The sequence below is a fragment of the Lycorma delicatula genome, chromosome 7 (genome assembly GCF_047948215.1).
Source record: "Lycorma delicatula isolate Av1 chromosome 7, ASM4794821v1, whole genome shotgun sequence".
Lineage (NCBI taxonomy): Eukaryota > Metazoa > Arthropoda > Insecta > Hemiptera > Fulgoridae > Lycorma > Lycorma delicatula.
In genome coordinates this window covers 92,262,284-92,289,661 of record NC_134461.1, presented here as the reverse complement: position 1 = coordinate 92,289,661, position 27,378 = coordinate 92,262,284, and the positions used below count along the sequence as shown (strand labels likewise).

Below are 27,378 nucleotides of genomic sequence, written 5' to 3'. Positions count from 1 at the left end.
CCATCACCTTTCCTACTGATGGAATGGTTTTCTGCCTTCTTTGTAGGATGTTTACAGACTACAACCCACTCACCGTTTCAATTTTTCCTTATTTCAAGACAGTAATATCTAAGTTTCATCAACTGTTATGAAACAATAGAAAAATTCCTCTCTATTACACTGAAACAGTCCCAAACTACATTTTAGGCATGTCTAAGTAATACACACTTCAGATCTCTTGAGAGTAAACACAGCACCTATCTTACAGATAGTTTTTGTTAATGTAAATATTCATGTAGAATATGATGCACCCTTTCCTTTGTGATGCCTGCTGCCTCAGCAATCACAATCACAACAGGCTGTTCCCAGGATGTCAGTGTTGTTTGTGCTTATATGACCACTTGGAAAATAACCACACCATCAGTAAAATGTTCTAATTGATGGAACAAATGCACCATAATATTTATCCAACACGATTTCAGATTCTTGAGCAGTTTTGCCTTTCAAAAAGCAATTTTTTATACACTGCTACCCATATAGCAGGTGTACGTCTGCAAAGTTTTTACACAAAATTTTCTTTCATCCATTTTTCATAAATCACAATACTTGATTGACTTAAACACCTGTCAACAACTAAACTATGAATGTATTTGACTCAAACTTGGTATGTGCTCCTAGTGGAGACATGAGAAACTAAGAATAACCTTAAGAATGTAAATGAGTGCTATATCTTGTCTTTACACAAACGTATCAAACACATCTAGTAGCAAAACAGTTAGCACATTAGTCCTCAAACATTTACACTCTATTAAATTACTAGAATACTAGGAGGAGAAAAACTTGTGATTAAGCTTGATTATTGTTTTTGAAATAAAAACATTACATGTAATGTAAACTAATTTTCTCTTAGTGAAAACAACCTTCATGTAAATAAACAGTGTATTTTGATCCATTCAAGCCTAATGGGTTACATATGTCCCATTTGTGCTTTAAAAACAACTACTGGGTTTTACTGGTTCCAATTGTGAGTTGAATAAAAGGTTATTAGTTTTTTAAATGAATATTATTCTTCAGTGTTGGTAGAAATGTTGTATGCAAATGGCTGACTTGTTTACATGTGGATATTGTATACTTGTATGTACCTTTTGTGTATCTCAGCAATAAATTTGAAGGTACATGTTCTAATTTTTATCTTTTTATTTTACAAAACTATACATGTGTTATAATTATTTTATGTTATATTTGTTTATTTTGTTCACAAGCTTTAGTTTGAAGGCCTGAACACATGTGGGTTATATTTGTCCCAACAGTCATCATTCCTGGAACAAAAATGTCCCAACTGACATTGTTACTAATATTCTGTTCAACCAAGATCAAATTAATATTTTTGGTATTTTCTGTATAATAAACTTTCTCAAGAGCTGCTAGTTTATAAGCATTTTCCTTTTGTAATTCAACAGGGATTTGAGATCGATGAAGAAAAAATTTTACCTGCTTTTGATTAATCTAAGACAACTCTTACATGTACACAGATGACACTGATATTGACCCAAGTTATACAACTAGTGATACAGATTCTAGAAGTAGTGATGAAAGTGATAATGAAGATGTCAGTGAGTCTACTGGATCTAATGATACAGATGGTAGCAACAATAATTCACAGAATGCATTAGAATATTCATAAAATAATTAAGACAATAATGACTTGAACATTCTTAAAATGATTCATTGGAATTCCACAAACTAATGGCTTGAATATGCAAAGATGTGATGACGAAGAATGTGATAACATGGAATGAACCTTTGGATGATTCACACCTCAAATGAAACTAGAAAATTTATGTCAGCCTGTTATGACTGCTACTGTAAATCAAGGAACTACATCTGTACAACCTTTTCAAAAATTATTTCCACCTAGCTTAGCAATGTTTGTTGCAACATTAGACTGAGCAAATTATCAAAAAATTTAATATGAACACCCCATGACTTCCTTGTACACCTATTACATGTACACATTTTTTGCTGAATTTAATTTATTTCATTTGAAAGTGAGATATGATCCTCTTCTTTAATAAAGTGGACAGTTACACAATTTCTGAAATATTAGTTTTTATTAACATCAAATATTTAACAATCTTATATGAAATATTAGGATAGAGTGTAAGAAGAAAATGTTGCAAACCGAAAAAAAATAAACAGAAGAAAATGTTACAAAAAAAGAAAGAATAAAAACATTAAGAGAAGATGATAAATCTAAAGAGCAAGAAAATGTTATGACCAAGGAAAGAATAAAAAGATTAAGAGAGAGAGATAAGAAAGATTAAGGGAAAATAATATTATCCAACAATATCAGGGGAGTAAAGAACTAAAAGATAAGAATTTTTTGCCATTTATTACAGATCTGGCATGTATGCCTCAGTGTATATATTGTTCTTGTGAGGATCTATTTTTCAGTCAATCTGTAGTTAACTTTAATGTAGATAAAATTAAACAGAAATTAAACTAGAAAATCCAAAAATATACAATTCTTAAATAATTTTCAATTAATATTAAATAATCAGATGTTTTACCAAATCTATTATATAAACAAATTTTTAAAAGTACATAAAATTTTATTTACTAATAACTTCTGATTTTTTAATAATTATTTATTGTACATTTTTTTTACAATCTCAGGTTAATAATTAGTAATAAATCAACATATTTAAATAAAAAAATAAAAATAAAAAAGGAAATTAAAAAAAAGTTAAAGAAAAAGAAAGAGATTAAGTCTGATTTGAACCGATGTGCCTTCCCATGTAAGATTCAAATATTTAATTAATTAAAATTTTATTTGGCTATAACTCTGGAACCAATGAAAATAAGTACCACTTATGAAATATCGTTGAAAAACTCTCAATGAAAGCTTATTACTGCAGATAAGAAAAATACCAAAATCCGAAATTTCAACATCCTATGGCTAATCATTTCCTTTACTTAAAAAGATTTCTATTTCTTTCCTTTCTATTTTTAACTATCCTAGTTAATATCTTAGGCTGAGATATTAGACTGCTAGTGCAATTTTCATATTTATTTGCTTCTACTTTCTTTGGGGTATTAAGAACTACACTTGTGTAAGTACTATAGTCTCTCATACTCCAGGTACTAATCTTTGTAGTCTAATCAGTCCTTCTTTTCTTAAATAAGACAAGAATTCAGATATTTATCATCTATTCCTACTGCTTTATTTCTGTTTTACGGGTCTAGCTAACTCCAATCTCAAAATATAGTTTCGCTAAATTATCAGCAATTTTATTTTTCTTTTCCATTACTTCATATGATAATTTTTCCTTTTGGTGTAGTTCATTTTACATATCATTGTTGCCACCTGATAGCTCTTTCTTACTTCCCTAATAAGGATTTTACATCCACACTTATGATACAAATACATTTTGCTTCATTTCTCCCATATATTTTCTCATTTTTCTGCATGCTATGTTTATCATTCTAGTAATAATATTTTAATTTACTTCACCACCACATTTTTGCATCAACCAATTTTTCTTTTTCTGTTTTATATCTTAAATTAATTTTATTTCTAAAGAATTTATACAGTTTCCTTTATTTATCATTTAGTTTTTGGTACACAAAAAGCGAAATAAATCATAATACATAAAGTTTATTATTGCATAGTACATATGATTAAAAGAAGGCAGAATGAAAATTTTGTATATATTATTAAGAGCATCTGACTCCTGGGTAAAGAAACCATGATTATTATTATAGATCAAGAATTTAATATCAAGAGAATTTAGCAGACAAACCAACCACTCAAATACCATAAAAATAATATTACATTGCACTATCACTTTACAACATATAACTTTTAATAAATTAATAATTCTAATAACCTGATCACAAAGTTGTTTGAGGTGATTTAACTCTACATCTTGAGTCGATAATTTGTGTTTCAGCAACTGATTTTCATCTAATGCATTTACATTTTTCATTTCCAGACGTTTAATTTGCTCTTCCAGTATTTGAATAGTATCATCTCTAGCAGCGATAGCTTGATTAGCATCAGCCAGCTCATAATGAGTCCTTTCAATTTGATCCTTACACTGAGCAACAAGTTCTTCTAATTGTGCTTTTTCAGATGTTGCCATCTGGAGATGTTCTTTCAGTAACATATGATGGCTCTGTAAAAAATTTTAATAAAAATAATAAAATTTAAGACAGGAAAGATTATGCTTAAATATATTTACCTGATTCAGTGAGCAATGAAAAGAAATAACCTAACTAATATTCTCGGGCTATTATTTATACAAATGATATGTTGGTAAATATAAATAAGCCAATATTCTCGGTCTATTATTTATACAAATGATATGTTGGTAAATATAAATAAGCCATCTTTTAGTAAATTTTGAAGTTATTAAAAATTATTAATGACTTGCTTACAGACTAATGGAAATTCTCTTTTCAGAGGAATTCCATTTTAATTCAACAAATTTAAAAAAATGTTATTGCTTCACTATTTTTGATTTTGATGATATTTGGTTTGTGATAATTACCAATCTTGTAATGGCCAAAAAATATTTTATATTTAAAAAAAAATTCTTGAGTAATATTCTATTTTCCAACTTGCCAAGAGGTAAAAACAGCCATTTTAATCACTTTTTCCATGAGCTATAACATTCTTATTTTAATCATATAGAGGTCAAAAAGAGCTTTTTGAAAAGAGTAAAAATGGAACTTCATCTTAGTGTACTCAAAATTCATTTGTTTACATACTAAATTTTATAATGTTTACAGAAGTTACGTTTACAAATTGTTGTTTTTTAAAATTTTGGGCCAAAAATAAATAATGAATAATGCTAATGGGACAGGTACTCACTCTGTTTGTGTGTGTCACCCACCAAAATGTAAAACTCATGTTATCGGCTCTAAAGATGAAAACTGATTATAAAATTCTCCTTTCAACCATGGTATGTGATATACAAAATGAAACGTGCATGCTGCTGGTGTGAAAAATGTCCAGGCACTAATGAAGTGCTCAGATTACTGCAACAGAGCAGGGATGATTTTGATTCTGAAATTATCTTCAAACAGTGGGTTTCTGTTGACTATTGTGAACTAACTACTCAAATTCTTCCATTTCAAGAATACTAAACTTACTGAAAATTTAAATAATTTAAAAAGGCTTCATTTTGTTGTAAAGAAACAAGCTAATTTCCTAAACATTAAAAAGAAAAAACTTGTTGGAAGGTGAATGTATTGTTATGGGAAATGACTACTCTCAAAATTTTCATTTTGCGATACAGGATGAAGTCCAGTCATATCACTGGTCAAAAACTTATGCCACAGTACATCCATTTCTCATATATTTTAAAAAAGAAGGAAAATTACAAAGCCAAAGCTACTGTGTGATTAGTGAGTACTTGAAGCACAATACTACATTGTTCTTCTGCTTCCAAAAGCAAGTTAAATAAAGTAAAAACACTGTTACCACAAGTTAAACAATTTTTTTTATTTTTCTGATGGCTCCTTAGTCCAGTATAAAAACAAAAAAAATTCATGCTACCATCAAGAAGATTTTGAAATTGCAGCTGAATGGCTTTTTTTGCCTCATATTATGGAAAAGGACTATGTGATGGGATTGGTGGAACTGTAAAAAGGTATGTGACTAAAGCAAGCCTTCAAAGGACAGTCAACAATCACATTATTACACCTTCTGAAATGCACAATTATTGCAAAGCCAATATTAAAAATACAACATTTATTTTCTGCTCTAAAAAAGATGTTAAAGAGACTGAAGAATACATCACTTCTTGTTATAAAGTAATCACAACAGTCCCAGAAAAAAGAACCTTTCACAGTTATGTTCCAACAAGTCAGAAATGTATTCTGAAAGTCTGGGCGACCCTGAATCAAACATTTATTTTAGTATTATTACATAAGGACATTAGTGTTTCTGATTGCTTTATAGGTTTACCAAAAGCCAAAATATAAAAATTATGTCTGCTGTGTATACGATGGCAAGTGGTGGTTAGGCGAAGTCACTGAAGTAAAAATACATGAAAATGAAGAGGAATATCAAATACACTTTTTCCATTCACAGGGTCCTGGTACTTCATTCAAGAAATCACTGATGGATAATCAAACACGAATTAAAACTGGAAAATATTTTAAAGATTTTCACGCCTACAGAGGTTTTTCTATCAACTACTGGAAGAGGACAAAACATTACACCAAAGATGAATGAGGACTTATCAGTTCCACTCAATAAAAAAATGGCAGGAGAAGTTATGTTAATTAAGTTTGTTATCAAAAAGTGCAAGATTTATTCATAACTTCAATTAGCAATTAAATATAGGTAAAAGTGAACTGAACAACTTGTTAATGCATTTGAATTATTTTGTAATTATTATTTATCATTCTGTAACTATTTATCATTTTGCAACTGACTATTTATTATCAATATATTCATTCTAATGAGTTTAGTTGTAATTTTTATAATCTGAAAAAAATACATAACATCAGTATTTCCGGATACAATGTTTACGGTTAGAAGGAACAGTGGTTTTAACGGTTTTGTTGGCTTCATTACTCATCAACCAGTTTGAGTAAAAAATAAATTTTATATTGTTTTAAAGTACATAAAATGTACTAACTGCTGTAAACATTTAGATTTTTTTCACCTGTCTTACATGTAGTTTTTGGGCCCTAAAAATGAGACATTTTCGAAATCTTATGATTTGGCAGTCATTTTTTTCATTTTTTTAATGAAGGATACTCGGTAACAGTCCAATTTTTTTTTATAAGTACTACTAGTACCTAAGAGTTAAAAAGTAAAAAACAGGCCTGTTACATTAAGCCCTTCATTATTTATTTTGGACTCAAAATTTGAAAAAACAATTTGTTAACATAACTTAAACATTATAAGTAATGTTACCTTATAAGTAAGTATGTTTACCTTATAAGTAATTATAAGGTAAACATTATAAGATTTAGTTATGCAACAAAATGAATTTTGAGTATACTAAGATGAAGTTACATCTTTACTCTTTCCAAAAAGCCTTTTTGACCCTCTGTGTGATGTAAAATAAGAATGCTGCAGCATGGGAAAAATGATGAAAATAGCCGAATATCATCAAAATCAAAAATAGTGATGCACTGATCACTTGTTGAATTAAAATGGAATACTGCTTTCAAAGCTAATTTCAGTAATTTCTTGAGTAGTGTTTCAAGACATTAGATAATTAATTACCGTTTGCAAAAACTATAATAACTTATAATTTAGTAAAATTTATCTATAATCCGTTAGTAAGCATGCAAAATTTCAGAAATATTATATTTATTTCTTGGCCTTGTTTCTTATCATATATTTGTTTTTAAGCACAGACAAATTCAAAAAAATTTAAACAGATATTACAAGCTCTGTATCAAATCAGCTATGGATAGTTCACCATCAAGACTAGTAATTTGATGTGTGGCATCTCTCCAATAATTCTTATTAGGATGAAAGAGTGGCTTACCAAGACTATTGATTTTAAGAGTGCCAATAGCCTTAATGACCAATTAATTTAATGCTCCAAACAAATTATAATAAACTACTATAAAAGTTATCAAAATATTAATCTTTTTAATTTTAGAGCGCGTATTACAACAGCAGTGGGCCTTTAACCAAATATTATTGAGTCATATCTCCAAATTATTAACAAATTGTATTATAGCAAATATTATTATTATTATTATACACAAATCACAAAATGTTCTTAATTTTTCCTAATTAGTCTTTGATTTTCTAATTTGTAGAACATATATATTGGTTTTTCCATATACTGCCAATCAGTTTATCAATAATATATTTTTTTAAATTAGCTGAGAGGCTTCTTAGCTAATCTTTGAGTTGATAATTATTAACACAAACATTGGTATCAGGATGTAGATTAGATGCAAATTCTATAGAGCTAAAATTACATCTCACAGACTAGTTAAGCCGATGATGTATATAATTTTATATGGTATGAGTCAAAAAAGATTTGGTTAATATTCATAGAAATTCTGTAAAACAAACTTTTATTCGATAGAGTAATGTCATTATTATTATGTTACAGCTATTCACCAGTTTATCATTCTGGAATTTTATTGCCCCCAATGGTAGTATGAGATAAGTAATCAACCAAAACCATTAGGATCAGGTATAAATTGTACCTGGATCATCATAAACTAGTTCTTTAATAATACTCCCAGTAATTGATGAACTAAAAATGTTGGTATTAGAAGAGATTGTGGTTTTGGAACTTAGCGGGTGTGTACTTTCTGTATGTACGCCAGAAAACATTGATGCAGTGAAAGCTGTACCGGTAAGGAGTTGTTCTGTGTGGAAAATTCCCTTGTCACTGGAGCTTGGACGTCAGAGCGTGCAAAGAACACTCCATAACCTGAAATTTCATCCTTACAAGATTCAAATTATCCAAGAACTGAAACCTAATGGCTGTGTAATGTCTGCTGTTTTGTAAAAAACTTCTGTCTAAAATCAATGAGAATGCTAACTTTGTTGAATATCTTTGGATGTCAGATGAAGCCCATTTTCATGTGGATTCTTTTATTCAAGAGGCTGTGTGAATAAGAACTTTGTTACTCAAGCCCTGCTCAACTTCACCAGTGTCCGTTACACAGTGCTAAACTTACTGTATGGTGTCCAGTTTTGTGTTGTGGGGTGATAGGCCCTTACTTGTTTGAAGATGAAGGGGGCTCTGCTATCACTGTGATGTCTCAACATCAGGTCATTTGCTCCTAGGGAGCCTAGGATTTTGAAGAGAATGGAGCATTCTCTTCAAAATCTTGACCTTCAGTAAACCTGGTTTCAGCAGGATGGAGCCACCTCACGCACTGCCCAACAGTCTATGGCAGCAATAAGATGTTCGTTTGGGGGCAAGAAACCTTGCCCAGCTCAAAACACAGAGGAAATTGTCAGCATACTAGAAAACAGCCTGTGCTGCGAAATGCAGAATTTTCAGGATGACTTACTGAATATGTACAGAAAAATGGACAGCACTTAAATGAGTAATTTTTAAAAAGTAATGTATATTGAAATTTCCACTCTTGTAGAACATATTTTCAACATCAAATAAAGGTTAGTAACTACTTCACTTTTTCTAATTATTTAAAATTTTCCCATTTCTTTGCACCATCCGGTACAAGACACAAGGTTATGTCAGTTTTATTTCTTATAGTTGAACACATCTCATAAAACTGAAGATAATTTAGAACAGATTTCACTACTATTATTTTCTAAAACTAGAAGTGTCAATCTACATGCACACCCAACTACATTTAATAGCAAGTGATAAAGTATAATATCTTACAACCATACTACCTAAATAATAAATTTCTGCCAACTTCTGGTATATTGTATTCTCTTCTCTTATTATTTCTTTATTATTTTATTTTCTGTTACATTTCATATCCTTTGCCTCAGTCTTATTTTGAGTAAAATAAGTATTATCTATGTTAAGTATTTGATGCTAATATTCAGAGATGTTTAAAGTTGCTGAATAAACTGAGAGAAAATACTTGTATATTTTTTCATTTTATATCTACTCTATTTTTATTTTACTCTTTGCTATTCTTGTTAAATTTAGAATTGAGAGGTTTGAGTAAAGTTTTTAAAAATCAGAGCTTACTCTTAAAGAAAAGGAATGTCTTCCATCAGGCGTACTAGCACTAGCAGTTTCACCTTCACTAGATGTCCATGCTTTTTCACCTTCATTTTGATTTTGTTTTGCCTCTGTAAAAACAGAATTAAGAAAAAATTATTTAAAATAAAAACATTCATGTTCATGGAGAATGCAACTAAAACTGTCCTTTTTGCTCTTTGATTGCAGCCTTAAATCAATAAAGTATACTTCATCCAAGAGATAACATAAATTAAAATGCTGATTTTTTTTTTGTATAGCTGTTATAAAATTTCATACCTTAAAACTTGGAACTGTCAATAAATGAAATAATACAGAAGCAGCCACAACATGACAATTTTTCATATTTAACAATTTTAATTGCATTTTTCATAATCTATTAATTTAATTTGAATATAATACAAATTATAGGAAGTTCAACAAAATTTTTAAATCATTCAGATTAAAAACTGCTAATGTGACTACCAATAAAATATATAAATAATGTAGATCCTTCTAAAACAATAAGAAACAATGGTAAATCTAATCTAGATAAACAGGATATATTTTAAATCACAGTCTGCACATCTTATAGTTAAGATGTGCAGACTGTGATTTAAAATATGTTTGCATAACTAATCATTCATTTCCAACCAGGATCAAAGAGCACATAAATTGTATAAATAAAAGTTACATAGAAAATCAAATTTTGCTAAACACATTCTAAATAAAAATCATAATTATGACCCAGACAATTTCATTAATATACTTGATTATTCTAATAATATATATAAAAAACTAATATTTTGGGAAAATGTCATATTATTTAAATAACAAAGTGATAAATGAGCAAACAAAAGTTAATAATGATTTTATTCAAAGAAATATTGAATAACTGATGGCTTTTAGAAGCCTAGCATCAGGCTAGCTTATTTAGCCTGATGTAAAGAAATGTTTGCCTTGATGTCAGAGCCAATTTATTCCATTTTCTTTGATTTCATCATTGCCATTAATTAAACTTCTAACCATATAGTGCCTCCTTGAGTGGATATCAAACAAATGGGAATCCGATGAGGTCAAGTCAGTTATGTATATATGGTGAGGTAGTATAGTTCCTGATGTAATTTGTTAATGATTTTTTGAGTTACTGAGCTGTACAAGGTTGAGTATTATTGTGAAGCAGAATGATGCCTTTGTGTTGATATCCAGGGCATTTTTTTCAACATTACTGACTTCACTTGGTTGTTAAGCATGTACAGTAGTACACACTGTTTATTGTTTACTGAGAAAATCTACACAAACTGGGACTCTTATATCCAAATGATTGTCATGATTTTTCCTGCTGATTTTTTCTTGACAAGTGAACTTGTGTGCTTCCACGCTCCATGCCCTGTCTATTTTAATCCAATTCATAATGGTGAATCCAGGTCTCATCAGAGGTTAGAATACTGTGCAAAACAGCATCACCTGCACACTGTCAAATAGTTTGCAAACTTCAAGAGTACTTGCCATCTAACAATGACATTTTGAGGTAACAAATAAAACAATTTTAATCAAACAGCTGATCAATCGTCATCACAGGGTTACTGGCTTACTGTTATGAAAGCATCATAACCCTCTTACAAACTGTTTTTCCTCTACAGTTATTTGTGCCCTTTATTGAATGGCCGATAGATTTAGAAATGGAAAACATATATTGTGCTTTTAAAACTTTAAACAATTGTCTACACTTTTTTAAAATATTGCTTATAAAAATAACCGGCATAAATTCTAATAACATAGTGTACGGCCCCAAATCATGATATTGGTCATTTTCATTCAGGCTTAATTTTATTTACCTCATATATTAGGTTATGCAACTTTTTTTTTTTTTTTAGATGTTAGGAGAAGGCACAGCTTTTTATCCAATAGTTTTAACTTTTTAACCTTGGTCTACTAGTTATTTAATTTTTATACAACACTTTGGAACAATTCCTGCTAGGAAAATAGTCCAAGTGGATGTCTCGCAGAGATAGTCATTACTCGACTGAACTTCAATAAAAACATTTCTGCAAAGCATACCACACAGAAGAGAGGTTAGCAGGTGAAACGATTATTATGATTTATCCAAAACATAATACTTAAGTTTTAATCAATGAATTTCATAGTAATAAACACTCAAAAGTTTTACTTACCAGCAACACCTCCAGCTTTAGATGATGCTTGAGGAACAGTTCCCTTGCTGTCACTGTAAAAAAAATATGGGATTATAGATTTAATTAAAAAAAACCTGCTATAGAGCCATTCAGTTAGTGTAATTATCTAAATTCTGGGTTTTCTTTCAACTGATCTTTGGTTTAGGCTCCTAACAAATTATAAATCAGCTAGTTTAAAACAAAGTTGACATAAGTAAAAAATCCCATGGAAAACAAATTACAGAATTAATTTATTTCTAGACTATTAGGTGAACAAAAGTTCAAGTGATATATATCAAAGGAAAGGAAGCAATAAACTTGTGGGGAAGTGAGATATCAACTCTTTCAAAGATGTGTAAAACAGAAAAAAAAAATAGTTATTTCTAAATTAGTTATGCAAAAGTAACCTTTAATAAAGAAAAACGTAAATAACTTACAGAAATGTTTGATATAACAATGAATACAGTATATCTTCAAGTTTCATTCACAATTGTTCAACATGGCTACCTTTAGTAACACGGCAGATGTCCCATCTGTAATCAATTTCCTGCCAAACCCTATGAAGCATGTCTTGATCTGTGGTGGCAATTGTTTGTGTTAACAGTACTGCAGTTTGTCAACATTTCCTGGAAGTGGGGAAACAAACACTCTGTCTTTAACGTAATCCCATATAGGGAAGTCCACTGTAGTTAAAGCAGGTGACTGTGGCGACCAGGAAATTACATTCCTAAATTAAAGCAGTTGATTTGGCGACCACGTACAATCTAAGTCAGCAGTTTTCTATCGAGATATGCAACAACTGCACATGATTATGTGGTGGTACAGAATCTCACTGGAAAATGAATTCTATCCCCTGTTGTAACTGTGGGATTAAATAATGTTTAAGCATGTCCAGGTACAATATGCCAGTTACAGTTGACTCAGTAAAAAACAAAGGATCGTAAATTTTGTGACAGCTTACAGTACAAAAAACATTTACCTTAGGCGAGTCTCATACATGTTTGATTGTGTCTTGGATTCTGCTCAACTCATATCTGAATATTATGTTGATTCACTTTACCAGTAGAATGGAAGGTTCTTTGTCACTGAACACAATTTTAATTATCTTCAGTCTCAATTTTTTTTTGGCATGTTTACACAAAACTCAGTTTTGTAATTTCTTTATCACCTTCACTCAAAGCTTATATCAGTTGTAATTTTTAGGGTTTAAATGATAGTTGATTATGCAATACCCTCCATACTGTAACCCTAGGAATATTCATTCTAAGCTGGCACGTTCCGTTGATTTACCTGGACTATGACGAATGAATGTCTGCCATACTTGTTCGATTGCTGCTTCAGAAACTGAAGTCTATTCTGACATGGACCTGTACGATACACAAACTTTTAATGAAACAACTGTAAAATGCAATAACAGACTGTCTTTGAGGTGGTTGCTTGAAATATTTATTTCATGAATTGTTTTTGAACTATAATTAAATTAATAAATTCATAAAGCATTTATAAAGCAACTGAACTGAACCTATTTTCCTCTCAAATTAAAAAAACGTTTTGACATATTTGGTTCAGAAATCTGTTTACTGGTGATTTTATACTAATAACAAGAACATAACCTTTATGTTCTTACAATAACAAATATATATATATAAAAATCTTGTAAAATCATAACAATGTAGGAATTTCAATGGGGGTTTGCCTTTTAGAAATGGTTGTTACTGAGAAGGTTTTAAAATATAAATATTCTCATACATAGTTTATTCTGAAAAAAAGAATGGTTAATTTCATTATCTGGGAAAATTTAAAAAAAGTGAATACTAACAGAGATGATAATATAATTTCTTATTATTTATTTTTTAAAAGTGGAGTTTTTAAAGATGCTAATATTTTTACAACAGAAATAGAAAAACTAAAGGGAATCCAGGAAATTTTTAAACTGGCCATCATACTTATCTAATAAAAAAATAAACACAATTGAAGTGTTAAAAATTAGGCATTATAGAATATGAAATAATAACAATAATAATGCAATGAATTAAAAATGCATAAGGTGCTTCCTTGGCAGATACTTCCATCACTATTGACTGTTACTGACTAGTAACATGGAAACAAAATAATTTAATTTACAATCACAGAAAACCTAATGTGAGTATTTTACTTGCATAATACTTCTAATACTTAAATACATCTAATACTTTTTTAATACTTCTAATTTAAATTTTATATGTTTAATTACTCAATTATCTTGTAATTAGGTTACTTTATACTGTTATTACGTCATTAAAAATCCTGCCACGTGATGTTATTGAACAACTGAAGCCAATTTTTGCACTGTTCTTATGAGTTAAAACCAACAGTGATTTCCTGCGTGGAATATACTGGAACCAAATATGTTTTAAATAGTATGCATATTTAAATTTTCCTCAACAGGTTTCACAGTCAGATTTTTAAAAAATAATCAGCCCAAAGGCATGTTATGTAAAAAAAAATTCATGATTTAAAGAATTTTGTTCAATAAAAAAAAAAAAAAAAACCGGTGTTTGTCAAACAGCAAGCATAGAAAATTTTTTACACCATTCCTCTTGTTACTTGGAAACTGAATTTTATATAAATAAATAATTAAATATAATATACATATGTATATGAATTTGAATAATTTTTTAAAATGTAAATAAATTAAAAACAAAAAATTGCTTTACTGAAACTGTTATCGAAAATCAATCCAATACATCTGGATTCAATTTGACCTATTTCAATTAATGGATAAAATCTTTTTAAAGCGTAAAAAACAAGTGACTGATGATAATTAATTAAAGTAATAAAAAAATTATTTTTGTCATTCAAAATAATTTCCAATCACTAGAAAATTTAATGTCATAGATAATCTTATTGAGATCCCTAGAGAATCTATAGAGAATCTTTAATTGCTCCCTAAATTTTTGTTCCTACATGATATTTTAACTCCAATCATGATTAATTCATTGTCATACACTTATTCTGAATCTTTATCAATATTCAACTTTTCAATCAATTAAAAAAGCTGTTGACATGACCTTTGTGTTCTAAATATACTTATCTTCACCATGAACTGTCTTCATCTATTTTAATAAATTTATAGTACATTTTTATTAGCAAACAGTTAATCATTATAATTCATTTTACATTAGCAATGAAAACTAAACCCAGTAAGATTACGTCTAAAACAACCAATGTGTGTGGCATTATTTGTTTAGCAATTATAGACTAACTGCACAATTATTTATGAAATATGAATTTTTTAGCATGTGATAAATGCCAAGTCTGACCAGGATTTGAATCCAGAACCTTCTAAATGAAAGGCTAAAATGCTACCACGAAGTTGGGAGAAATTTATTATAAAAAAATTAAACAATTATAGATAATTACACGGATAATTATAATTAATAAGACAAGATAATTACAATTCACAAAAAAAGTTTAGGTGACTGAGTAAACACAACTAGTATTTAGACATGTATACACCTAATACTTATGAAAAGTAAAATATTTTTTACTTTGCCTACTTCCTGTCAAAAAAGGGGAAAAAATAAAATTAATTTCTGTTATCAGTAGAATATTCAAATACAATATTATTGCATTGTTTTTATGTAGCTAAAATGCATGAAATCCAAGAACAAATTGGGCTGTATGTTGTAAGGCAGAATGCCATTGATGGGAGTTCAATGAAATAAAAAGGGATGCAAAAGGAAATTGCTATGGATGAAAGGATAAATTATCCTTCATAGTCAAATATGGAATAGGTTTGTGTTGTTAACAGCTGAGGTAAAAGAGGCATTTATCAGAGTTCTCTTTCTGAAAATAATGAAATTCTGTAAACATTCAGTTTTTCTGGCAATGAGTAAAGGTGCCACTTCTAGGAATGAATATCACTTTGTAGGCTGATACCTGATGGGCAACATATATTTATACTGGTGAATAAAGCAATGGGAAACCAATTCAATTCTCAATTACGTAATAATTTTTGGAACGGACAGGTGTTCTTGAGAATGGTTATATGGTATATTTGATAATGACTTTTTTCTCGTATATTATTGCCTACATCTTTTCAAATAAGAGAACTAACAAACAAACCACACTGTATTTTACAAGTTTTTTATATAGTGAATCAAAAGTATGGAAACCCCTCAACAACTTTAAAACCATTCCAGATAGAATACTTTAACTTTCAGGATAAGGTATCGGTCAATTATTTTACCTTTTGACAAGGAATCAAATTTCAATCCCTTCTTGGTAGGTGGCCCAGGGCTTGGTAGGTGGCTGAACTCAAATCATTTTAAAGGTCTCTTTAAGACAAAAAAAAATAGTATAAATAAAAAGTTGGTACGTTGTCTGTATCCAAAATGCGGAAAGTTTGAATTTTAAAAATTACTAAATTTAGTAAGTTCAAATAATAAAATTAAATAAAAAGAAATTAAACTGAATTACATTAAAATTTAATCTAATATAATTAAAATTTATTTTAAAAGTTAAATTTTAAAAAAAATATTTTTTATCACAAAAAATTGTTTTTGTTACAATTTAATGAGTAAATAAATAAAAATATTGTAACCTAATCATGGTATCAGCTAGCTGATCATTAATGGTCTCTTACCATTATTGTAAAAATGAAGCTTACTTCATTATTGTGTAATATTCAGAGTAAGAGTGTATCTTTACTATACTGTTTCTTATGAGAATTTATTGTGATAGATTGATTAATTGATTTTGTTTACCTTTACCACATTTGTAAGCCACTTTTGTAATTTACATCTTGGTTACGTTTTTTTTTTGGGAGGTGGGAATGTATTTACGCACAAAGTGTTAGACTCCTGCTGGTGGTCTTAACCAATCGCCATCAGCAGACTACCGACTAAAACCACCCTCACTGGGAGTAACTCTATGCACCCTGGAAACCACCGTAAGGCAGAACTTCAGAGTCTGCAGGCCCCACCACAGTTTACTGCAACAGATCGAACCATAATTTTTACAGGACACCAGAATAACACAAAACGTGTAACGCCGACAACCATGGTTGTTTTTTTTTTTTTACAAAAATGACACATCTGACACTCAACATGACACGATGATTTACTGCATACAAGGACATTACAGATCGCTACACAAACACCATAAAATGAAGGACAAACTGCACTTCAATCTCAATTAGCAGAACAGCACAATACTGAACATCCAACATTCAATTTTTTATTTTTTAAATAATCAACATACCTGACTCTCAAACATGAAGCAATAGTTTACCACATAGACTGACATTACAGACCATAACACAGACTGAAGACATAAAAAACAAACACCATACAGCAAAACGCAGATTGCAGTGCAGCATTCTTTAGCAGCCTTTCTTTCTTTTTCTTGTTTAGCCTCCGGTAACTACCATTTAGATAATTCTTCAGAGGATGAATGAGGATGATATGTATGAGTGTAAATGAAGTGTAGTCTTGTACATTCTCAGTTCGACCGTTCCTGAGATGTGTGGTTAATTGAAACCCAACCACCAAAGAACACCGGTATCCACGATCTAGTATTCAAATCCGTGTAAAAATAACTGGCTTTACTAGGACTTGAACGCTGTAACTCTCGACTTCCAAATCAGCTGATTTAGGAAGACGCGTTAACCACTAGACCAACCCATTGGGTTTATTCTTTAGCAGCCTAGCACAACATAAACACACACTGTAACACACAACAACATTCAATTTTCTTTCTTTTTTTCCCCCCAGAAACAATACACCTGACATTTAAACACAAGAGATAACACACAGACAAATCAGACCAAGCAATCAGAAACAAAAACACCGTACAATGATGCCCGATTTACAACACGAGTCACATATTCTCCTCTTCACTCTTATTGGACATGATCGTCCTAATACATCCTACGATAATTGCCCATGACTCTCTATTTCTGGGCATAACGTCATAGATATTGTCCAGGGAAATGAAACCCATGACCTGAACTAGATCTCGGGTCAAAAAAAAAAAGTCAAGCTCTCCCATTTCCTACTCATCCAGTACTTTACATCAGGCAACAGCCTCCTAGTCCAAGCTCCCTTATCCAACACATCCCACCAACTTTGCTGCTGCCTAAAGAGGTTCTCCCTGGCCACTTTATGGGTAACACCATCCATCTTCTCCCAACTCTCCTTGGCCATCAAATCCAAAGGGGGTATTCCCGACAGGACCAAACCCGCTTCGAGAGAAACCATTCTGTAGGAGGAAATAACCTTTAGGGCCATCCTCCTATGTAACCTTTTCTGTGCTACCTGCTAACATTGCTATCAACATGTCACTAAGTTAACAGTACAGGGACACACTTTTAATGTAGAGGGTCTTTGATGATAAGAGTTAGGTCGTATAATGAAGTTTATGAATTGTTCAATGCAACATTTAATAATCGTAACCCTATTTTAAGAGGTAACAGTGTCAAAAACCATCAAACGATTTGAAAAAACAGGAAGCATTAGGGGATAGGGGAAAACCAAAGCCCTAAATCTGCAAAAGATTTATAGATTATGCAAGAATTTATTGAGAATCCTCATTCCTCAATTCAACAGCAGCTTGAGAACAATAAAATTAACCCAAGTTCATAATTCAAACATTCGAAAGTAAAAATTTCAAACCCTTCAAAATTCATCTGGTGTAACCACTTCTGAAGATGACATGATCGAAGACTTGAGTTCTGCAAAATTATGACGAACAATATTTGTGCAGATCCTAATTTATTACACATAGTTTTTAGTGATGAGGCCACGTTTTTTTTTTAAATGGCATTGTAAATTGTTGATTATCAGTACTGAACTGATATTAATCCACACTGGTATCGTAAGGCACGTACACAGTATCCAGTCAAAGTAAATGTATGGCAGGTATTGTTGGTGCACAGTTGTTAGGGCTTATATTTATTGATGGAATATGAATATTAAATAACATTTAGTGATGCTTATGAATATTGATGACTTTATTGATGCAGTGAAATATGAGGCTTTGCTTCTCGACCATATCATTCCAGACATTCAAAATGTTGTTGGCCCCACCTTCCTCCCATTAAATCCCATCAGGGCTATGAACGGGGGAGGGGTGACTGGAATCATCACAAGGTGGGTGTCTTCCCCTACGGGGATTGGGATGGCCCCCAACTTCCAAAATATTTGGTTTCAACAAGATGCCACCCTGTCTCAATTCGATTTTCAAGTACTTAAAATTTTAAATGCATTTTATCCTGAAAGATGGTCCTGAAAGACTGGCCTAAGGAGTCAAATAGAATGGCCAGCAAGATCAAAGACTTGTCCTGATTACTTTCTATGGGGCCACTTAAAAATTATTGTTTATTGTAATAAGTCTCATGATAGTGATGATTTACAAAATAGAATTTGAGAATTAGTGCAAAATATCAATAGGGAATTATTGTATAATGCAGTATAATTCTTTTACAACTGACTGGCACACTGTTAAAAAAACAGAAGGAGAACATTTCAAACATTTATTAAAATGAAATCTTAGTAAATATGCAAACATTATGCTTAATAAATAATTTTTTTAAAATAAATTTATTCAGTAACATCCATTTAATCAAATTTTTATAAATTTATTTACTTGTGATAAACAGTTCCTTAAATAATCAATGTAATTTTTTTCAAAATCCAAACTTTATCCTGCCACCATTTTGGGTATAGACATCATACCAACTTTTTATTTATACCATTTTCTTGTCTTAAAGAAATAAAATGATTTATCTTAATATAATATAATGATTTATCATACAAACGGTATTACTATTTAAAATATGAGTTACAAGCCCTGGATCACTCACCAAGAAGGAGTTGAAATGATATTTCTTGTCAAAAGGTAAAATAGTTGACATAAGCTGTATAGCTTATCCTGAAAGTTAACAGTATTCTATCTTGAAAAGTTTGAAGTTTGTTCAGGGGTTTCTGTGCTTTTGAGTAGCTCTAAATAAAACTTTTATCAAAGACAAACTGACATGCATGCAACCAGGGAACTAATGATCATCAGAAATAAAACAAAATAAAGTTTACTCACAACTGCTTTATACTAGGAAGCAATGTCTGAGGCATAGATACAACTGTATCTTGTCTAGCAAAATGTCCACCTTTATCTGTGCTTAACCAAAATGGTGGATCACCAGCAGATGTATCCTCATCCTCATCACTGTCCTTAGATCCTGCAACAACGCCTCTCATTGCTAAAAGTATTTTACGTTTTCTTCTTAATGGTCGTTCACATAGTTCTGAATCACTTTCAGACTTCTCATTAACAGCAGCAATAGCAGCTGCCTCCGATTCAGATTTTTTCCAAGACCAATTTGATTTATCAAAAATAAAATCACCGACAGTATCACTGTATATCAATGTGGAATGACTTCTAGAATTTTTAGACCCAGAAATACTTCTCATTTCACCTTCAGATCTACCTTTACGTAATGATCGTTTTGGTCTAGGAGGTGGTTTAGGACTTTCTTCTTCAGCCGATCGATCTATTGTCGATGATGAATCATCATCATGTTTTAACGATACACAATGTTCATTGACATTATCACGAGGATAACTTTCTTCTAATCTCTTATCATCAGGATACCCATTTCTAGATTCATAAGGAATTAAAGCTTTATTAACTGTATATGAATTGCATTCTACTGGAAGCACAATTACATTATTTTCCCTAACACATTCAATTTGTAGTTTTTCTTCTAACGGTTTTATAACATCTGTGTTAATATTGTAAAGGTCTTTTTCTAATTTATATAAACTTTTTTCAAACTCCTTTGTAATAATTGTTTCTTCATCATCACCATCATCATTTTCATTATTATCACCTGTACTTATATTTTTCTTACATTTAACTTTATCTTCATCGCACTGTGTCATTAAAAAATCTTTAATTAAAATATTATCATGATCTGATAAAATATTCGGATTAAAAGTTAATTCTGGTGGAGGTGGCGGTAATTCTTGTAAACTTATATCATCACTGGATTCAATAGTAGGTATGAGATTACAGATACTGGTATTTTTTACATCACTATTATTTTGTAAAGTAAAATCTTCAACAAAATTTGTAACATTATTATATTTATCAGATAAATCAGAAGAAATATTATCAGCAGTTTTTGATTTATCAATAATTTTAACAGGAGTATTGCTACAATCTTCATTAACTTTAAAATCTTTATTATCATTTAATTTTAAAAAATAATTGCAATTCTTATGTTGTGAATTAATTGTTGAAGTGCAGTTTACTATGCTAACATCATTAACGAATTGTTTATCCTTATTCAATGAATTATCATTCACAATTCCTGGCTTTGGCAACAATGATTCTGATTTTCTTTCACTAGAAGAATATGAGCCTTTAGATGAACGACTGAGTGAATTACGTTTCAGCATTTCGACCTCAGCAAGTTCTCTCAGAGCTTCATCATAACATTCTAACTGAGCATCAATTTTTTTAGTATCAACTTGAACTTTATCGATGTTAGAAGGCTTTGATAAAACATCATAACTTTTACTCCAGCAACATGAATTAACAGAGACAGATTTATTTCTTGCATGTCTTTTATTAATTGGTTTTGATTCATTTCCATTTAAAACGTTATTACTGTAACAAGATCCAACATCATCAAGTGTATCAAGAGAATGTACCTCTCTGTATATATTTCTTTTGACAACCGTACTGACTGGTGACATATCAATATTATCAAACGAATGTACATTCTCATTATCATTACTCATGACATCGGTCATAGTATCGCTTGAATAAATACCCGAACATAAGTTTTCTTCCAATGCCATATACTTATCATCAAGGTTATTACATGAACGGGATGATTCAATTTCAACAAAAGACTTGCGATAATCATCTAAATTATCTAGTGATGAGGAAACATGAACTGGTTGATTTATACTTGAATCAATAAACTGAGTTTCTGAAATCAATTCAACACTTTCATTAGGTTTTTCTACCATTGTTCTATATATTTCATTTGTAACATAACCGATTGAATTAGTTATTTCTCTATTTCTTTGCAAAAACTGATCGCTTATTTCGGTAGTAACTTGACCAGTATCATAAAAACTATCCAAATTATCGTTTTTATCATTAGAAGTTATTATCATTTTATTGTTGTTTTCTACAATAATGTTATCCACTATATCATTAATATTGCCATTTCTCTCCCAGACCTCTTCATATCCTTGTAATGTATCTTCTCGTCCTAGAGTTCCTCCATCTGAACTGAATTTTTCATCAACACTATCCTGAACACACACACAAAAAAAATGAATAAATATGAATATTATCTTTTAATTATAAATTTAATGATACAACACAACATCAGCTGAACAAATAAAATAAATATTTTCAAAAAAATAATACAAATAACATTTTGTATTTCTTCTACTGCTATATATATATAAACTCTATTAAATAAACCACCTATGACTATGGGCAGGATCCCATGAAAATACTTTCATGAAAAATTAAGGTAAGATATATGTCTTATCTCAATATTCTATACTGTTTTAATAGAATTTAAATATATGTAACAGTACAGAGGAATAATAAGAATCTTACAATGATTATTTCAGTAAAAAATATAAATTTTAATCTTCATAGGTATCACAGTATTTAATTAACTATATCAATATAAACAGCATTAATTATGGTAACCGAAAATAACTCATAAATGAAGAGACTGGTCAATTATTCAGTCTCAGTCTTCATTATTATAATATATATTTATAAGTAATGAAGTCATAAAAAAATATATAAATTATTCAATCACTACAGCTTTTTTCTATTTAAAAATTTATGATCAGATAAGTGATTAGTAATGGTGTTCAATTTATTTAATTTGAAGTCATCAAAATAATCGAGTTGTCTGATTGGTTTCCTGGTATTGTTCAATCCTTTTTATTTACATTAATTTTTTAACTTCAAGCATAATTATTATATCCTACATCTTCTATTATCACTTTTATAAGTTTAGACAGAGTTTATTACTTTCTATACAACCCTCCCACAAATTAACTAAAAATTATGTAAGATTTAATATTTGATCTACCAGCTTAGTCTGTCCCCTACAGCTTAGTCTGTACACTACAACTTCTCTCCTCTTTCTATTCATTTTCCTTCTAGTTTTCTTACTGTTTCAGTTTTGCTACGTAAAATGCTATACTCCATACAAATATTTTCAAGAATATCTTTCTAGACCTAGATTTATATTAGATACTACCAGAATTATTTTCAACATAAAAGTTTTCAATCCTTGTGCCAGCCCGCTTTGCAATCTGCATTACATCATCCACTTTTTGTAATTTTACTCCCTAAATAGCAAAATTTGATAACTTCTGGTATAATATGTTCATCTGTTTTTATATTTAATTTCTTATTAATCCTCTTTCCTGTTCCATTCAATTATCTTTGTATTAACCTTATTTTCCAACTGAATTTCTCTCTATTATTAAATCCATGCTCTTGAAAATTTCTCCTAAAATTATTTTTGAATTCAGCAAAAAATGAATTAAACTTTTTTAATTTTTTTTCCTTGTACAGTAATTCCACTCTAAACTTTAAAATTTATCCTATAAGCAATTTTACTGAAAATTAAAACATTTTTTTTCCTTCCCAAATTTTAAATATACTTTTGCTTATTAAATAACAACAATAAACACTGAATAATTAGAAATTAAGTGAATAGAAAGATGCATCTCAATTTTTAAGTTCTGTTAACTAAATAAGCAAATATATAAATATACATATTTAATAATAAATGAAATATAAACCAGCAAAACACAGTTAGTAGATATAAGTTAAACTTACCATATTAATTTCAAGAATCAATTTTCACAAGATCCACACCTTACTAGACAACAGAATTTGCATATTCATCCATAATAAATGTCTAAATTCTCAAAAAAAGGAACAATTTCAACAAATTAACATATCATAAATAAACATGTTTATTGTAGTTATAGGATTTAATAACTGAAGATGTGGGATCCCACAAAAACCCAATTCTTGGTATTAATAAGGTAAGTTTAAGTTTATTTAATGTATTTTGGTGGTTTATAATTCATTTAATATTAAATTTTATTAGCACAGTGATCAATATGTTAATGAATTTAAAAAAAAAAGTAAATAAAAAAAAATATATATATACATACAATTGCCACCAAGTAACAGCGAGCTTGGAATAACAATAATTACTACCCAATGTAAAAACACGTTCCTCACTTTCAGTAATCCTCCTTACCAAATATCCTATTGCAAATTAATTGACTATGTAACAAAATACATGACAGATGCCAAAAGAACCATTCTGAGAGGCAGAACCGCAGAATTGAACTTTATATACATGAAAAAGCAAAAGAGAAACAAAAATAAAATTGTTTTTTATTTGAAACATGATGTCATTTTCTTAATACTGTAAACACACAAAAATAGACTGCTTTGTAAACACAACAGTTGCATCATGTTTATGCTGCTAAGAGGTGACTAATCATGGTGTGCCAATGTTTCAGAGAATAATAGTATAGCAGTGATGTGTGTGTGGGCTACATGTGTGTGATACATGCATGCATCAATGTTTTTTTCCCTTTATCTTCTCGATATCAGTAAATACTGCCTAAAGTCTGGAAATCAATATTTCCAGGCTTTATGAATTTTATTAGGAAAAGAGAGACCAAGAAACAGAGAAACATGGTGTATACAACCGACAAGATCACTTACAGAAACTTTCATTCAAAGCTTACAACATTCTCTAGATGAATACTGCATTGTTAGCTTTGTCTCAGTTTAAAAAAATTAGAACAGTTCTGGAAATTAAACCTACTGCTTGGAATTGCTGAACAACATTTGCCCAAAATGATTGAAGGTAAATATTTTATTAAAAAATCGTAAGATGTCTGATAAAAATTTCTTTATTTTGAATTTGTTCCCAAGTCTATCTGTTACTGCAGGCAAAAAAAAAAATCAATCCTTGCCATTTACAATAGAAACTGAAATGTATTGAAAAAGGTACAATGCAGTATATGAGGTATAATGTGTTCATCACAAAGTGTCATAAAAAGGAATTAATGAACTGTAACTACACTTATGAAGATAATAATGATAATGACTATAAGGATAATGATAATAATGACTGTTACTGCTGACATAAGAGATATGGCAGAGACATTTTTAGAAATCCAACAACAGAATTTCCTACAAGTTAGAACCAGAGTTCCTGTTAACAATAACTAAGTCTCCTGTGAAGTACTACTAAAACAAGGCGATCAATGATTAGCATGAAAGCTTTTTAACACTGTGTTATTTCTGGGTACAGCATTAGTCCTTGCCTGCAAAATAATCAGATCTTTTCATGAGTGATCTGTATTTATACGGATTTTTTAAAAAGTTAAGTATTTTCTTACCATCTTCAGGCACTAAAAGAAACAATTCTTAAAGAAGCTGAAGTAGTTTCCACCTTAAATGTTGTTATATGAAATGTGGCTTTGATAATTATTGCAGGAATAAAAACATAGGAAGAAAATCTGTACAACATTTTTGAGACATAACGTCTTTAAAACATAAGAAGTATTTTTTATCATTTGTCAAATTACTTATTTTCAGCTTTATGCTATTGACAGCCACTAATAATTTAATCAAATCATTATTAGTTACTGTACAAATTCTTTAGAACTTTCTATTCTTATGACTTATTTAAATAAGAAAAAAGATAAAAAATATACATGAACGTACACTAAGAAAAACTATTTAAAACTGATAATACAAAAATCCTTCATTTTTTAATTTAATTAACAAGTGTATGATTTCCAATTTCAGAATATTGTTATATAACTGACTTTTTCTGGAAAAAAAATCAAATACAAGGTATTAGCAGGTTGATGAGGTGTAGTCTACATAATATTTAAATTATTTTTACCTTACTTCTAGAAGGATCTTCTTCAGTTAAATCAACTGAAGGAGCTCTTTCCAATCTGCTCTTAGGACGTGGATCATGACATTCAGGGGTTGATGGTAATTTATCCATAGGTAAACTTTCTTCACTTCCTGAACTAGCTGCATCGCCTCCTCCATTGACAAGAATTTGATGACCTACATATAGAAGAATAAACAGAACATAGAGAGAAAATTCTGATTTTTATTATCTGCAACACAGGAATAACTATGGATATGATTTTAAATGTTAATACTTGAACTAGCAAATCTTTTTTAAATGCTATATCTAAAGGCAACTGAAAACTTTTTTATTACTTTGTTACTTGCCAACTTTTAATAAATATTAAATTATTTACTTTTATTTATTGGAAATTATGGAATAATTTACAATTGGAGAAAAAACTGAGATAATTTTGCTTTAAGAGGAATGCCACTGAAATGTTGATAAGTAAATAAAAATTTTTTTCTTAATGTTCTATTTTCTGACAATCAGGTTTTACTTATCATGGAGCAGTTAACAAACAATATGCATTATTGGGCAGTAAAAAAACCACAGTGGCTAAGGGAAGTACAACATCAATATCTATGAACTGTCAATTTTTGGTGAAGGATCATAGGCTGTTTGCATTGGATCACATTTTTTCGTCAGAAATTTGAACAGAGAGAAATATGCAGATTTTCTAGAAAATCAGTTTTCTTTACGCTTTATGAACTACCCTTCCAGAAGAGAAGAACAATATGGTTTCATCATGGTAGCTCTTCTGCACATTATTCAATTATCACCAGAGTAATTTTGGACCATAAATACAATGATTGTTGGATTGGTCGAGCTGGTCCAGTTCACTGGCCAGCTTGTTCCCCCAACACTACTACAGTAGACTTTTTTTTATGGGGTTACCTTAAAGAAAAGGTTTACCTAGAAGTACCAACTACTCTGAAAACATGAAAAATTGTATAACAAACATCTGTAGAGATATGAAGTGAAATAATCTATTAAATGTTCATGGCTCAGTTTTAAAACGTATCAAAAAATGCATAGAAGGACACCACTTCGAACATTTGTTGCTGTAATTTATGTACAGTAAGTTTTTGTAATTGTTTTAAATAAAGAGCATTAAAAAAAATTTTAGTGTCAGTAATTCATTAAACCAAATATTTTCATAGAGTCTACATAACATAACTGACCAAAGCGGTGCAACATATGTAGGCTGTGAACCATATCAGCATGTACCATTTGATTAAAAAATCCATCAAAATCTAAATGTATTTTATTTAGGTTAATCCTTTAATTGATTGTTTTTTATATAAAATCTAATTTTCTTTAATTTAAAAATTAACATCAGCTGGATGTAACTCGACAGCTGGGCCAGGCCTGATGAAACTAAAAGCTCCAGTTTATATGTGTACAGCATTTTTGAAGGTGAATAACTAAAAAAAACATTTTAGAAAAAAAAGTCTGAAATTAAATTTTAGTTTTTTTTTGCAAAGAATTCTCGATTCTGCAATAAAAAATATAGGTTCCTATTTAAAAAAATTAAGTTGACCTTAAAATGACCTATCAAGGAGAA

The 27,378-nt window shown here is 30.0% G+C and overlaps 1 protein-coding gene across 1 annotated transcript in view; it reads right to left on the bottom strand.

Moving 5' to 3' along the window:
• Positions 1-27,378, bottom strand: part of LOC142328335 (uncharacterized) — a 100,427-nt gene that overhangs the window by 47,365 nt on the left and 25,684 nt on the right. Inside the window, 6 exon segments of the mRNA XM_075372040.1 lie at positions 3,870-4,157; positions 9,651-9,754; positions 11,816-11,868; positions 19,892-20,664; positions 21,109-22,125; positions 25,794-25,939. Coding sequence (XP_075228155.1) covers positions 3,870-4,157; positions 9,651-9,754; positions 11,816-11,868; positions 19,892-20,664; positions 21,109-22,125; positions 25,794-25,939 — 2,381 coding nt within the window.